This window comes from Pinus tabuliformis, chromosome J, assembly GCF_031772625.1.
Source record: "Pinus tabuliformis cultivar Carrire ecotype Pingquan chromosome J, CPIR1, whole genome shotgun sequence".
Taxonomy (NCBI): Eukaryota; Viridiplantae; Streptophyta; class Pinopsida; order Pinales; family Pinaceae; genus Pinus; species Pinus tabuliformis.
This window is the reverse complement of record NC_142295.1, coordinates 1,484,166,392-1,484,183,521: the sequence shown is the minus strand read 5'-3', so window position 1 is coordinate 1,484,183,521 and position 17,130 is coordinate 1,484,166,392. Positions and strand designations below refer to the sequence as shown.

At 37.6% G+C, this 17,130-nt stretch overlaps 1 protein-coding gene across 1 annotated transcript; it reads right to left on the bottom strand.

Annotated features, from left to right (window-relative positions):
• Positions 1-3,339: 3,339 nt before the first annotated feature.
• LOC149232998 (uncharacterized) lies at positions 3,340-16,777 on the bottom strand. Its single transcript, XM_089379620.1, has 2 exons — positions 16,121-16,777; positions 3,340-4,480 (listed from the first exon to the last, which is right to left on the bottom strand). The coding sequence occupies exons 1-2, from the start codon at positions 16,739-16,741 to the stop codon at positions 3,767-3,769; spliced, it is 1,335 nt and encodes a 444-aa protein (XP_089235746.1). The 5' UTR covers positions 16,742-16,777; the 3' UTR covers positions 3,340-3,766.
• Between the last annotated feature and the right edge of the window lie 353 nt (positions 16,778-17,130).

Sequence of the window (17,130 nt, the reverse complement as noted above, 5' to 3'; positions counted from 1 at the left end):
AGAGGAAGTCAGACTTCAATTTGTGATCATGTTTAAACTACCATCTCCAATAATAGACTTCAATTTGTGGTCATGTTTAAACTACCATCTCCAAAAGTTAGAGTAATGTTTAAATTACAATGTGAAAACACTTCCATTTTGTAAGAAGAAGTCAACTTTCTCTTACAGTAGACTTCAATTTGTGGTCATGTTTAAACTACCATCTCCAAAAGTTATAGTAATGTTTAAATTACAATGTGAAAATTCCCATTTTATAAGAAGAAGTCAACTTTTACTTTAAAACAGGTTTTAAAGTTAGGAATCTTAAAGTCAGTGAAGTTAAGAGTCTTAAAGTTAGTAGTCTTAATTAAACTATCAACCATAGAAGATTTTGACTTCAAATTGTGCTACTAATGTGTTTTGTAATCTTATTTAAAAGTTAGTGAAGTTAGGAGTATTAAGTTAGGAGTCTTGAAGTTAGTAGTCTTAATTAAACTATCAACCATAGAAGACTTTGACTTCAAATTGTGCTACTAATGTGTTTTGTAATCTTATTTAAAAGTTAGTGAAGTTAGGAGTCTTAAAGTTAGTAGTCTTAATTAAACTATCAACCATAAAAGAGTTTGACCATAAAAGAGTTTGACTTCAAATTGTGCTACTAATGTGTTTTGTAACCTTATTTAAAACACCATATTCAAAAAAACGCATGTGTCCATTCACTGTTATTCACTTTCATATTCTTAAAAGTCACATACATTTCTTAAAGAGGGAATATTGAAAACATAAAATTCACTTTCATATTCTTAAAGTCACGTACATTTCTTAAAGAGGGAATATTGAAAACATAAAACATAATTCTTAAATATTATGATTATTCAGTTTTGAGAAAGGTGAAAAACCAGTGAATGTGAAAAGTCTCGAAGAAATTACTTGAAATATAAAACCAAAAACCATAAAATTGTATTTGTATATGCATCGTTAAAAAAACCATAAAATTGTATTTGTAGACGCATCGTTCAAATAATATGTATTGCACATTTATCTATCTCCGGTATATTTTCGTATATGTTATAACAAAAATGATTAGTCTCTTGGTATTTTTGTTTTTAAATTATAAGTGTAATCTTCACAGATCTATACACATGATTATTGTAATTCTCTATTTACTAGAAATTATTTTTAAATTGTAAATTGTAAATGAAATGCCCATATATCTACATATAGCATCACATAGTTATTATAATTCCATGTTTATTAAAATTTGATCTAAACAAAAATGGTTTTTAAATTATAAATGCAGTCTTCATAAATATACACATAGATCTGCATAGATAGCATCACATAGTTATTATAATTCCATGTTTATTAAAATTTGATCTAAACAAAAATTGTTTTTAAATTATAAATGCAGCACATAGATCTGCATATAAAACGAAATTTGTTTTTAAATTATAAATGCAGTCTTCATAAATCTGCACATAGATGTTATAGTTTCTCCTTACTTAAAGTATGAGTATAATATTTAAATTATTTTAAAATTTTTTAGTATTGAAATTTCTCTGAATCTGCAGATAAATGTTATAGTTATATAATGCTATAGTATACTATTTAAATTATTTTATAATTTTTTAGTACTGAAATTTCTATAAATCTGCACATAAATGTTATAATTATATGAAGCTATACTATAATATTTAAGTTATAGTTATATGATGCTACAGTATAATATTTAAATTATTTTATAATTTTTGAGTACTGAAATTTCTCTGAATCTGCACATAGATGTTATAACAGATTCATAGATGTTATAGTTATATGAAGCAATTGTTTTTAAATTATAAATGCAGTCTTCATAAATATACACATAGATCTGCATATAAAACGAAATTTGTTTTTAAATTATAAATGCAGTCTTCATAAATCTGCACATAGATGTTATAGTTTCTCTTCTTACTTAAAGTATGAGTAAGATATGCACATAGATGTTATAGTTTCTCTTTTTACTTAAAGTATGAGTAAGATATTTAAATTATTTTAAAATTTTTTAGTATTGAAATTTCTCTGAATCTGCAGATAAATGTTATATTTCTCTGAATCTGCAGATAAATGTTATAGTTATATAATGCTATAGTATAATATTTAAATTATTTTAAATGTTATAGATAAATGTTATAGTTATATAATGCTATAGTATAATATTTAAATTATTTTAAATGTTATAGTTATATAATGCTATAGTATAATATTTAAATTATTTTATAATTTGCTAGTACTGAAATTTCTATGAATCTGCACATAAATGTTATAATTATATGAAGCTATACTATAACTTAAATAGTTATAGTTATATGATGCTACAGTATAATATTTAAATTATTTTATAATTTTTGAGTACTGAAATTTCTCTGAATCTGCACATAGATGTTATAGTTATATGAAGCTATATAGATGTTATAGTTATATGAAACTATAGTATAATATTTAAATTATATAGTTATATATGAAGCTATAGAGATGTTATAGTTATATGAAGCTATATAGATGTTATAGTTATATGAAGCTATAGTATAATATTTAAATTATATAGTTATATATGAAACTATAGTTTCTTTAACTATGAGTATAATATTTAAAAGATTCATAGATGTTATAGTTATATAAAGCTATAGTTTCTCTACCTATGATTATAACCTATGATTATAATATTTAAAAGATTCATAGATGTTATAGTTATATAAAGATATAGTTTCTCTAACTATGATTATAATATTTAAATTATTTTTAATTTTTTAATACTGAAATTTCTGTAATAAATGTTATAGTTGTATGATGCACATAAATGTTATAGTTATATGATGCGCATAGTTTCTTTGTAGTAACTGTTATAGTTGTGTGATGCACTTATAGTTATATGATGCACATAGTTTCTCTCTTTACTCTTTTACTTAAATATGAGTATAATATTTAAATTATTTTACAATTCTTTAGTACTGAAATTTCTCTGTTTACTGAGATTATTTGAAATTAACTTATATTATCCGTGTAATCGTTCAATTATTTTATAGAGTTCTCTATTTATTTGTTTTTAAATTATAAGTGCAGTGTTCATAGATGTGCTTATAGATGCTTGTGTGTAAAATTAAGCATATCAGTAAAATGGCTTCGCTTTTGTGTGTAAAGTTGAAGCCAGAGATCTTGTGTGTTTTAATTTCAATTTTACTGATATTGAAATTAAAAGCATATCAGTAAAATGGGTTCACTTCATATATATATATATTGAAATTAAAACCATAACGACTGAATATTTACTGAACCGGTTTTTCAGAAATTAAAAACATAACGAGTGGATACATACTCAACTTGAGATTAAAACATCCTTTGGAAAAAAGACACTGAAATTAAAACAGATTGGATGAGTCCAATCAAGCTAACTGATGATTAAACCAGATTGGATGAGTCGAATTTGATGACGAGCACAGGTCCCGTTTCTGGAAACGAGGGATCCAAAGGCACAGTACCTATTGAAGAGATTGGATAAATCCCTTCAACCTAGCGGATGAATATATACACGATTCTTTCGAATTTGATGATAACCACTTCCAGAAACAAGGCAGTTAACGGAACTTTACCTACTGAGATAGCAGCTACTTTCTAGTGAACACTGAAAAGGGTAATGTTATGGTTCCCAAGTGGCCTAGACCGTGCAAACTGTGGAGACTGGATAATGAACGCGGTCTCGTCCGAGCTTTTTTTTCATAGATTGATTGACAGACGAGAATATTACATATCAGACTCCGCTAGGCCAAGCCTCTGATATTTTCATTGGACTGAGATGGGCAGGTAAAGGCTCCAACGCCTTGGATTGATTAAAAAATACGAAAGCATCGTACCTACCAGAGAGACTCGTAGGCACATAGTTTCCCCTCTCCTTTTCCGGATTATACACAACGCCTATAGCCCGGTGTCCTCTCACCTTCGCCAGCGTCTTATTCCCCTCTGCCTCCTCGTCCTCTCGAGCTATAACGTAGAAATGGTTATTACCACTCTTGCCTGCCGCTATGTGAAAGATGTCCTCGTAGCTCCCTTCCCGCGCAGGCGGCACGGGCATGCTCTGGACCGAGCCGCCCCATCTGTCGGAAGCGATGACGGAGCCCTGGTAGGAGCCGAAGCCGACGAGGGCCACGGCTTCTGGCCCGTATTTATGCCTGACAAGGCCGCCCAGATTGACCTGCCCGAAGTTGACCATTGTGGTTGCCCTATAATCTCCGACATGCGTGTTGTGAGCCCACACGATCGCCTTCCCACCGGGCCATCGGTCTAGTAGAAAGGCCAGCGTGTCCATCATGTGATTTTCCCGTACGTTCCACGAGTTCCGGTGCCCAAACAGCACCGCCCTGTAATACTCATCGGCATCGCTCACGATCTTCGCATTCTGCTGGATATCGAACACTTCCTCCTCCGTGGCGTTGTCCATTTGCCGACGGAGCACATCTCGAAGAACCTTGACATTGACATCACATATACATACAATTATTCTAAAGAAGATACAGAAAACAGCAGTCAGACATAAGAAAATAGAGATCACCAAAAATAGAGACCACCAATATTTAGGTATTTATGTAGCTATTAATCTATTAATGCTCATTGAGTACATCGAATGCCTATTGAGTAGATCAAATTAATCAAATTCTCATCTCTCGCAGCCATCCACCCATCACCATTCCTCATTGATCCCATGGCATCGAGAAATGGTAAATTGAAATTGAAGGATGGCGCTGATGAATGTACAACAAGAAATGGTAAATTGAAATTGAAGGATGGCGCTGATGAATGTACAAATAAGTGGGCGATTGCATAGCTTAACTCCATAGCTATGCGACCGTCGTCTATAACTTCATAGTCGCCATCCTTTCAACATTTTTATGACCGTTATCTATACTTTCATACCTGCCATCCTTTCAACATATAAAAATGTTGAAGGATGCCCTCATGCCATGGCAATTCCTATTTCATGGCCTCCTTTCAACATTTTTATGTTGAAGGATGCCCTCATGCCATGGCAATTCCTATTTCATGGCCTCCTTTCAACATTTTTATGACCGTTATTTATACTTTCATACCCGCCATCCTTTCAACATATAAAAATGTTGAAGGATGCCCTCATGCCATGGCAATTCCTATTTCATGGCCTATTGAATACTTAATGCGGCCTGACATGCAGGCCATTTAACTTTCGCCCTCCCTCTCTTAAGGTCCCTCTCGATGGGCGTGCTTTCACTGAAAGGGCGAAAGTTAAATGGCCTGCATGTCAGGCCGCATTAAGTATTCAATAGGCCATGAAATAGGAATTGCCCTGATGCCATGGGATGGAGACCCACGAGGGATGTGGATGGCCTCCATAGATAGGGAGATACTCGCCATCCTTTTACCATATAAAAATGCAGAAGGATGCCCTGATGCCATGAGATGGAGACCCACCAGGGATGTGGATGGCCTAGGAGTCTACTGGATGGCCTACGAGTCTGACTGGATGGCCTACGAGTCTGACTGGATGTACTTAGTGAGTATTAATAGATAAATAGCCACACAAATATTGATTGATTGGTTACCAAAAATCAATGTCAATATCACATTCCAAGACCATTCCAAGATATTTGTTGATTACCATAAAACAATATCGCATTTCAAGACCATTGACTATGACAACAAAATATACATACAATTATTTCGAAGGAAATCAAGAAAACAACTGTCACAAATAAGAATCAATATAAACAAAATATACATACAATTATTTTGAAGGAAATCAAGAAAACAACTGTCACACACAAGAATCAATGTGTCACACATAAGAATCAATGTAAACAAAATATACATACAATTATTTTGAAGGAACTCAAGAAAACAACTGTCACACAGAAGAATCAATGTAAGACATCACATCTCCCGGTCCACGAACCTTGGCAGCAAATATACATATGATTGGAATAGTCTATAGCTGTAAATTGTTTTAGTGGAGGGTATTGGTGATTACATACATGCCATGATACAAGGAAACCAAGAAAAAAACTACAATTGTCACACATATGAATCAATGTAAGACATCACGGCTAATTTTTTTTTAGATTTAGATGTGATGTCTTACCTTGAATACAATTTTATGGTTTTTGGTTTTATATTCGAAGTAATTTGTTCATGACTTTTCATATTCACTTTTTTTTTTCACTTTTCTCTCCAAGAAACTTGGCAGCAGATATACATACAATTACAATTGGACTTTTCATATTCACTGGTTTTTTCACTTTCTCTCCAAGAACCTTGGCGGCAAATATACATACAATTACAATTGGAGTAGTCTATAGCTGTAAATTTGTTGAGTTGAGTTGAGGGTATTGGTGATACCCTCATGCCATGACATGTATTAGAGAGTACAACTTTTTCTCAACTTCCCTATGTTTTGGCCCCTGAACTTTCCTATGTTCCGGGAACTTTCCTAAAGTAGTTGATAAGAGACTCCACCACCACCATCCTGACCATTTTCTCTGTCCACCGCCATGTTTTGGTCCCTGAACTTTCCTAAAGTAGTTGATAAGGGACTCCACCACCACCATCCTGAACATTTTTTCTGTCCACCGACATCTTGGCCATGGTTTGAAAGCATGGATCCATGACCGAATTTGAAATTTATAAAGTAATCCAATTCCGAATTTGAAACTTATAAAGTACTGCAATTCGTAAGTATAGGCTACTCCAATTGCATGTCTCCAATTGCATGTCTATGGTATAGGCTACTCCAATTGTATGTATAGACAGGTATAGGCTACTCCAATTGTCTGTATAGACTATACCTTCATACCTGCAAATTTTGGATTCGTGTGACGCTAGCGGTATGTTGAAAATGCAAATTTAAATTTGAAATTTACGCTAGCGGTATATTGAAAATTCAAATTTAAATTTTAAAAATTAAGCTAGCGGTTTGTGAAAATTCAAATTTAAATTTAAAATTTAAGCCGGTATATTGAAAATTCAAATTCAAATTTTAAAAATTACGCTATCGGTAGGTTGAAAATTCAAATTTAGATTTCAAAATTTGAATTTAGTGACTGATCCATGTTTTAATTAATTTATGCGTTGAAAATTCAAATTTAGATTTCAAAATTAAAATTTAGATTTCAAAATTGAATTTAGTGACTGATCCATGTTTTAATTAATTACGCTAGCAGTATGCTGAAAATTCAAATTTAGTGACTAATCCATGTTTTAATTAATTTACGCTAGCAGTATGTTGAAAATTCAAATTTAAATTTTGAAATTTCAAATTGAATTTATGTTTTAATTGTGTGGTGGACAAGACAATTCAAATTTGAAATTTTGAAATTTGAAATTGAATTTATGTTTTAATGGTTTTAATTGTGTGGTGGACAAGACAACATGGTCCGCGCGTGTTTTAATTAATTTATGCTAATGTTGAAAATTCAAATTTAAATTTTGAAATTTCAAATTGAATTTATGTTTTAATTGTTTCAAATTTAAATTTTGAAATTTCAAATTGAATTTATGTTTTAATTGTGTGGTGGACAAGACAACATGGTCCAGACGTGTTTGAATTAATTTACGCTAATTTACGCTAACGGTATGTTAAATTCAAATGCCGTAGTCTTTAACGCGACTTTTTGAAAGCTTTTCCGGCGATTTTTTCCGGTGAAAATCCGGCAGTAATTTATTGAAATCCAAGTTTGATAACTAGTTTCTGCACAATGAAAGCGTCCCAGGGGTTTTTCAGGGTGCTAAATCCGAATATGCAGTTAAAAAACCATTTTAACTGCAACAAATCATGATTTCATCTCAATTTCTTCCGCCGGATTCCGTCACCGGAATCTCAAAAAGTCGCATTATAGACAACTCCAATTCAAATTCCAAAATTTATTAAATTCCGAGATTCCGATTCCGATTCCGATTCCAACCCCAACCCCAACCCCAACCCCAAATCCAAATCCAAATCCAAATCCAAATCCACAACATTCAACATTCAACATTCAACGGGAGACACAAGGCGAAGAAGAAAATGTAACAAGGCCATGGAGGTTTGAGTAAGCGTAGCAACTTGTACGTTGCTTGCAACTTGTACGTTGCTTGCAACTTCCGAGCTGCCGCGTTGGAGAGCATCAGCCAATGTCCAATAGGTAACTGCCATGATGCCCTCTGTTTTCAGTTTCTGGTCCATGGCCTTCCATCTACTTTTTAAGGAGGAAGAGGAACATTCGTGAGATTTCATTGGACGTGTCTCCCCTCTGTACGTGTTCTCTTCCGTTGTTGCCATCCCCTTGGCGTATCTGTCAATCGGGCTTGTATGCAACATAAAACGTGGCAAGACCATCCACTCCCATCCCTCGAGTTGTTGCTCACTTTATTCTTTCCTTTCCGCATCTATCTCTCATGCTATTTCATTCCTAGCTTGTGGGTGGTAGGCCCGACCACCTACTCTTCGGCTCAGACCTCTATTATCAACCACTGTATATTTTCCCTCATGATATATTTCTTTTCCCTCATGATATATTTCTACTGAACTTGGATTCAACCACTCTTGGCGCAACTAATGAAATGGCCCATGGTGCTCTCCACCCGGTATGCTCGTGGTTCAGATTTTCTAGCGAGTCAACAATAACCAAAACACACTAGCTCCATAGTATGTTCAACTCTGGTTTTAGTAATATATGTCTGAATCTGAATTCATAAGCTGGTGGGGGAAAACTAAAATATTTTTCAAGAAATTCATTATCATTTCAAAACCATGTTCTGATTTTCGAATCAGGATAGGTCCATGGTGGTGTGTGTATGAGATATACTGTTGTTGCATTATCTGCTCAGAAGTGTCTTCCTGAGGTAGTTTCTCATCGATTTTTCATCTACTAATTCCAACCTTCTGGTGCCGGAAATTTTTGAATTTTCTGGTTTTCCGTATCTGGCGGCTGGAAATATTTGGTCACCTACTCTCCCTGATCGATGATTAATGCCCGCAGCCACTTTCCCAATTTCTACAGAGGTTTGAGATATTGCTTTAATTCACCTCACTGAAGGGAAACTTTTGGGTTCTGATTTCTACGTCACTGGCAGACATTCCCCTATCCTTCTATTAGAGCCCATCCTTTTCCGGACCTTTTTGTACTGCTTTTTAAGACTATTTTTGGTCCTTTTCCCTTAAGACATAAAACCTGGTGGTACTTGGGTTTCCTGCATATCTTTGGAGGATCTAATCTTGGAATCCGAAAAATCGTATCTGTCCTCTGGCATGGACATCCCTTCAGACAATTCTGCGGCTTCGGCGTTGGTGCGAGCAACCATTGAAGCGGAAAACCTTCTCGTCAGCCAGTCAGCAAAATCTGAATGGGCAGCCAAGCTGTATGCTGACATCATTCCCTCTTCCCAGCAGGCACAATCCTCCAAAGGTGGCGGACCCGATAGACAGTCGAAATAATGCCCCAATCAACCGGTCAAAACCTCTTTGCCGCCTGAAGCCATCAACCTGGATGGACCTCTACTTCTTGATAGAATAAAAATCCTACAAAAGCAAGCTTTTGTGGGTCGCTGGTTCTTTCCGTCTATGGAGGAGGCACAAATCAGAGAATGGATTTCTGCCAGATGGGCTCCCTGGCTTGGCTACTCCCCTACCATTGTTCGACTGATGAACAATTGGTATAGTTTCCATTTCCTCCGAAACCTAGATCTGGAATTCATTTTCTCAAGGCCTTGGGTTTGAGATCGAAGTTTTTTGGCATTATACAGGTGGTGTATTGGTTTTGATCCCCTCAGAAGTACTCCGCAAAACAATTATATCTGGATGAAATTGCCAGGACTGCCCATCGAGCTATGGACCAAAGAAACGATGGAAAAAATAGGCAACGCGGTTGGAAGATTCATATATGTGGATCCAATATGCATTGGTGCTAAGGATAAGCACGTTGCCTAGATCTTAATAGAGAAAGCTTATAGGGGAGGCTTTCCAGAATCGATTGATCTAAATTGGAACACGTCTTCTGTCCGTCAACGTTTGGATTACTAGGGAGTACCATTCAGGTGCTCGGCGTGTCACAAAACAGGTCATCTTCTCCCTCAATGCCCTCGGTGTTCCACTGTTATACATCATAAAAAATCCCTTCCGGTAAAAATTGTCGGTGTATCTAATGCAGGTGTTTTAAAGGAACGGCCTCTTTATGATGATATCTTTTGCTATTCTTCTGTTTCTATATCTCAACTCTCTCCTCATAATGGCCGGCCCATGGATAGATTGTCCCGTCTTTTCCGAGCTCGATCGTTATCAACAGACCCTTCTGGGCGAGGAAATGATTCCATGGAATGTCGTCCACGGTCAGCGCACACTCCCAAACCTCATTTTCGGTCTCATAATGATCAGTTTTCTCCCCGGTTGGATCACCCTTTATCTCCCCCTCCTCCAGAACCCTTCCTCGATTCAGCTGTTCCCCTTCCACCACAGATAGACAACCCATCAATGGCTGGTCCTTCCTCTAATGTTCACTACATTTCATCATCCCCCAGATCCCCGGCCGTCTATCCCTCCCATCTCAATGATATCCTGCCCTCTCCTGCTCCGATAGCTGGCTATAAAGGCAAAGCTGTGTGCGATACCCCTACTGCGTACATCTCCCCGGGGTCCTCAGATAAAAACTCATTTGACTGTGATATCGACCACCTGCTAAAAAGGGCTTCCCTTAATTTGAAACCTCTTACAATTTACAAGCCTGACCGCTCCCCGTCCCCTGTCATTAGCCCGAAATCAGCTGGCAACATAACGGTTCGACGTAAAGAGAAAAGGGGAAGTAGGCACTTCTGCAGAAGACCGGGTAGAAAGGAATCGGTCCCCAGAAATTTAATCTTATTGATGTTCCTATTATCGAAGTAGTTTCAGATGATCTTTCTCGTCCTGGGCCTTTTAGAGCATGTCGGCCCCGGTGGTACAAAATGAATAATATCTTGTCCATGAACATCCGGGGTCTGGGTGCAAACCCAAAATTCATGGCCCTAAAGGACCTATTTCGATCCTCTGATTATAGACTGCTTCTAATTCAGGAGACGATGCATGAGTGCTCTCAGACAATTTCATATTTCAGGAGAATGCTCCCATCCTGGTACATGGCGGCTACAAATTCCAATGGTTTATCAGGTGGTTTAGCAGTGTTATGGGACCCAAGATGGATCAAAGCGGTAGCCTTCCAATGCTTTGCTGGCATTCTGATTTTGGCCCATTTTAGAGATTGTTCCGAGCCTATCCACATCTTAAATCTATATGCCCCATATAGGAACTAGTTTCAGTTTTGGGATAAATTATTGTCTTCTGAATTTTTTGATATGGATTCTCTCATGATCGCAGGAGATTTCAATAGCACTCTATCTATCAACGAGATCCGGGGAAACGGCAGGAAAATGGATCCTATTGGCCGTATGATTCGAAATGCCATTATCAAATATAACTTCATTGACATCCAACCAGTTTGTCAAGGCCCCACTTGGGATAATAGCTGAACAAATGACTCCTTCATGGCCAAGAGACTTGAAGGATTCATAATTCATGGCAAGCTGATTGAGAGATTCAGCTTCCCATTAATGAAGATCTATCCAGCCTATATATCTGATCATCGTCCCATTATTATTCAGTGGAAGAATTCGGGGAGAAGAAAGGGTTATCCTTTTAAATTCAACAGAACGTGGCTCTCTGATGAATGCTTCATCCAGTTCATAAAGGATACATGGCAGCAACTTACAGCTCAGAAACCCTATCAATCACATGACTTCATAAATCGCTTATCCTGTATCCGCGCTAAAGTGAAATCATGGCAACGGGAGAAATTGGCTACAAATAGAAGGAAGTTGAATGATAGATAAAAAACTTCAAAGCTTATCTAGATTTTTCAAATATGCCTCCATTTCCTCATTCACGAGGAAACAAATATGGGACCTTGAAAAAATGAAGCGAAAGATTCTAGCGGAGGAAGAATCTACGTGGCGACTCAAGAGTCAGGCCATATGGCTCAGGGAAGGCGACAAAAACACAAAGTTTTTTCATAAATATGCAAATAGACGGAGACAGACGAATACGATATGGGAGATTAAGGATGACTTGGGAAATTCTGTCTTTTCCCAAGAGGATGTTTCCCGTGAAGCTGTTAACTTCTTCAAAAGGGCATACAAGAGAGACACCGGTAGCAACATTGTTGATATCTTATGGGGCATAAAGACATACCCTTCTATGTTTAATGATGAAAAAATGCTGCTCTATTCGTTGCGGTTACAGAGGATGAAATATTATCAACGATGAAATCATTTTAAAAGGACAAATGTCCAGGACCGGATGACTGGTCAATCGACTTCTTCATCCACTTCTAAGATTTGTATAAAAATGACATTCTTAACATGGTCAAAGAATCAAGAGTAAGTGGAAAAATCAGTCAGCGTTTATCCTCCACTTACATCGCCTTGATCCCTAAAAAGGGACTAACTACATCATTCTCAGACTTTCGTCCCATTTCATTATGCAACGTCTTATATAAGACCATATCAAAGATTATAGCAATGCGCATGAGGAATGTATTATCATTGCATTTGACTCCTGAACAGCACGGTTTTCTCAAAGACAGGAACATATTAGAAGCAGTGGCACTCACACAAGAATCCCTGCATGCTATCCATCACAAAAATCTAGAAGCTGCTATATTAATTTTTTTTTTAAAGAAGGCGTATGACAATGTTGACTGGGGTTTCATCTGTTGTCTCCTTACAAGGATCGGCCTAGATAACAGATGTTCGGGATGGATCATGGCGTGTGTGGATGAGGTAAATTATGCAGTCTTGATCAATGGAGTTCCTACGCCTTTTTTTAAAGCTGCCAGGGGGCTTAGGCAAGGTTGTTCCTTGTCCCCCTGCTTTTCATCCTAATTATGGACTCTCTCAGTCTCCACATAAAGAGGGCAATACAACAAAATTTCTGTCGGCCCCTTCCTATATGCAGAGGAATATCCATATCTCACAACCTTTTTATCGACGACATTCTCATCACCGCTATGCTATGCAGGGCTTCCTGGATTTGCCTTCATAAAATCTTGGGAAGATTTCAATGCGCCACAGGTATGAATATTAATGAAGGGAAATCATCCTTTTATGTCCAAGACATAAATGGGAATTGAATTATTTTCCTTTCTCTATTATTTAATATCAAAGTCAACCCCCTCTAGAACGGCTTCAAATACTTGGGTTTTAATCTGAAAGCTAATGGGTACTGGGTGATGGACTGGTCTTGGATAGCAGACCTTTTTTATAAAAAAATTGCTGCTTGGGAACATACTTACCTATCAAAAGGTGGACGCTTGATTCTGACCCAAACTGTTCTCGTTCAGACAATGGTTTACTAGGCACACTTATTTTATATTGCGTCCGCAACTATAAACAACATGAACATGATGATTGCCACCTTTATATAGGGATGTAAAATGGACCAATTCAAATATCATCTTTCCAGACTATCTGCTCTGACTCGGCCCAAATATATAGGAGGATGGGGCATTTTAGAATTATCAAAATTCCTGAAGGCATTGATATGTAAGTCGATGCGGAAAGCCATCATGAGAAACTCAATGTGGAGCTCGGCAATTCGTGCTAAATACATGAATAATAGGGACATGTCATTCTGGATCTGGAAAAATCATATTGGGACCCCCCATGGATCCGCTATCTAGAGAGGTTTCAGGAGATTGGAACCTTTTTTTTAGACAAAGCCTCATTTGGAAATTCCAAACAGGTGCAAAATTAATAATTGGACAGGATGAGCTAGCCGGAGGCGTCGGGAAAATACATATTGGCCCATTCTTGCTGCAAGCGCCCCATAATCGTGGAATTTTCTTCTGGCCCAGCGTTATCAGCAAATGGGAGGGGGCCATACCACTTTGGAAAACTGCAGAGGAACTTCAGCTGCGGGAGGTTTTGAAGTCTCAATGGAATAATGTTTTATTAAAGCTTCGTGCCCATGGCATTTTTCGCGTGGCTAACAATGACTTTCTCATTTGGAATGGCTCTGGCGGATCCTCGGCGGTCCAGGTTAAATTAATATACCAGCAACTTTTATCCATGGAGGCGGGTACTAATGAAGAAGTTTTTCCTTCTGCTTTCTGGAAAACAGGATGCCCCACGAAGATTATTATATTTGCATGGCTGGTGTTCCACGACAAGAACCTTACGTGGGAAGACTTGCAAAAAAGGAAATGGCAAGGGCCTGCAATCTGCATCCTTTGTAGAAACCATTCAGAGAGTAATTTTCATCTCTTTCTCACATACTCACAGGTGCTGCCTATATGGGAAAATTTAGCGGCTCATTTTGGTTTCACACATGGCTCTTTCTCTTCAATTCCTGTGGCCTTCAAAAGCTGGAGCTCCATGTACAAAGGATGGAGGCCTACTCCTTTATTGACCATTTGGTCTATATCGAAATGGAGAAATGGCAGGCTCTTCGAGGCTAAAGTGGAACCCAATTCCTCTGTTGTGTCATCTATTATATCCCAATACAACTCCTTGGATATGGTTGGACAAATCAAAAGGAAAAGGATAAACAACACAACAATAGACAACAGTCATGAAGGCGATATGAATCATTTGGCAAGGATATCCATGGCTCCACCATGTGCTTTTTTCAATGATGCAGCACAACAGGGAACGAGTGCATGCGGTGTTTTCAGATCAGTGTTTTGAAATAGGACAGGGTTCCAACAACAGAGCTGAAGCGGTGGCATTAGCGGGACTCCTTTCCTTTTGTACTTTCCTAGATATTTCGAAGCTACATATCTATGGAGACTCTAAATTAATTATTGAACATGTTTTGTCAAAGCATAACATAGAAAACATCCATCTTGTTAGATGGCTGGATAGAATAACAGCTTTATGGATCAACAAGAAAAATTATTCTATTTCTCATAGAGCCAAAACAAACAAGAGGGAAGCTGATGCATTATCCAAACAAGGCCTATCTACTCCCCAAGGGGTGTGGAGAATGCAGATTAAAACGACAACCAACTACTTTCAAATTCAGGACTTCTGTCTTTATGACATATAAATCAATAGCAATGGTTTATATGGTATGTATTTTCTTACTCTCTGAGATATTTAGGGAGATGCACAGCCAGGTATGAACATATATTCCTCTACTGTCTTTAAACAGTTTTTGTCTTTAGCTGAAGATATTATGCTGCTATATCCAACAGTATATTTTGTATATATCCCGGACATATATCTAACTCTGCCATTTTGCTAGATGTGGAAATCCCAATCCAAATTCCAAAACTCCGAAATCCAAATCCAAATTCCATTTATTCAAATTCCAAAATTCCGAAATCCAAATCCAAATTCGGAAATCCCAAATTCGGAAATTTCAAATCCAAATTCGGAAATCCCAAATTTCAAAATTTGATTTGAAACCCCAAATAATTAATTTCAAATTCCAAAATTCCGAAATCAAAATCCAAACTCCAAAATCCAAATTCAAAAATCCCAAATTTCAAAATTTGATTTCAAACTGCAAATAATTTGATTTCAAACTGCAAATAATTGATTCCCAAATCCAAATCCAAATCCAAATTCCCAAATTTCAAAATTTGATTTCAAACCGCAAATAATTAATTTACGTTTTACGCTAGCTAGCGGTATGTTCAAAATTCAAATTTGAAATTTCAAAATTCAATTCAAATTCCAAAAGTCCGAAATTTATTCAAATTCCAAAATTCCGAAATCCAAATTCCAAAATTCCAAAATCCAAATCCAAATTCGAAAATCCAAAATTTCAAATTTCAAATTTAAATTTCAAAATGAAATTTAGTGACTGATCCATGTTTTAATTGTGTGGTGGACAAGACAACATGGTCCGGGCAAGACTGTGGTGGCGGAGTAGACTGAATTGGGGCCTGTTCTGGCAGTCATAGGAAAGTTGAGCAAAGTTGTAGGTTCTCTGTATCACTATCCATACGTAGGTCTCGCAACTCCAAAAATTCGCAGGTATAGACTACTGTTATAGGTCTCTGAAAAAAGAATACTGTTATAGATAAGAATCAACATAAAAATAAAAGAAGAGAAGAATCGATGCCGGTACCTTGAGAGCGGAGGACTTGCAACCCTCGGGCACCTCGAGAAGACTGGTCATGTACTCCTCCTCGTTCCGGTTGGAGGGATCAAAGCAGGCGTAATGCCTCCGCGCCCGCTCAGCTAATGCTTTGTCCACCTTGTTGAGCTCCTCGATTACGACCTGGATGGAGTCGAAGAGAGAATAGACATCCAGCCCGAAGAACCGTACCCGCCGCCGACTTTCGCTGTCGGCAACGTTGGAGTTGAAATCTGAGACCCATTCCAGGAGCGTCTCGGTCTCTCCATTTGCCCACATCCATGTCGGCCATCGGGTGAAGGCTTCCCTGAGAACGTCCGCCACCGCCGGCCTGCCTGCTGTGTGTTTTGGAGTGGCGAGGATTCGCTTGTTGAGCTGTTGAGCGGCGGGCCAGTCGCCCTCCAGGGCTATGAAGTTGAAACCGTGTTGGGAGATTAGCAACTCCGAGATATTGCGGCGCCATTCGTAGAACTCGTGGGTGCCATGGGTCGCTTCTCCGAGCATCACCACCCTCGCCTTCGATATTCTGTCCACCAGTCGCCGCAGATCACCCGCCTCTTTCAGCGGAATGGCGAGCCTGCCTACTTCCTTTACCAGACTCTCGATACTCATGTTTCAACGTAACGATTTCTTTTTTGGTCGAAGGTCATCGAGATTTAAGGGGAAAAAAATGTGATATCCGTGGTTGACGTGTGCAGTTCTTCAGAAGACGTGTATCGGATTGAAATCGGGTGAGTTGTCTGCCCAAATTCAACATGTCAAGTAAAATCTTTCTGCCCAAGACAAGTGACATCCGTTGTTGGCGTGTGCAGTTTTGGACAAGACATGGATCAGATTAATATCCCGTGAGTTGTCTACGCAAATTCAACGTGTCAGCTCTGCCAATCCCGTAGCTGATGACTCAAAGAACTTTCGTGGTGCGACGAAGTGATTTTTACGCTGATAGGTATACCATTTTACCCCATGGACCTAAATAATTTCCTCCCAGAATTTTTTGGTGA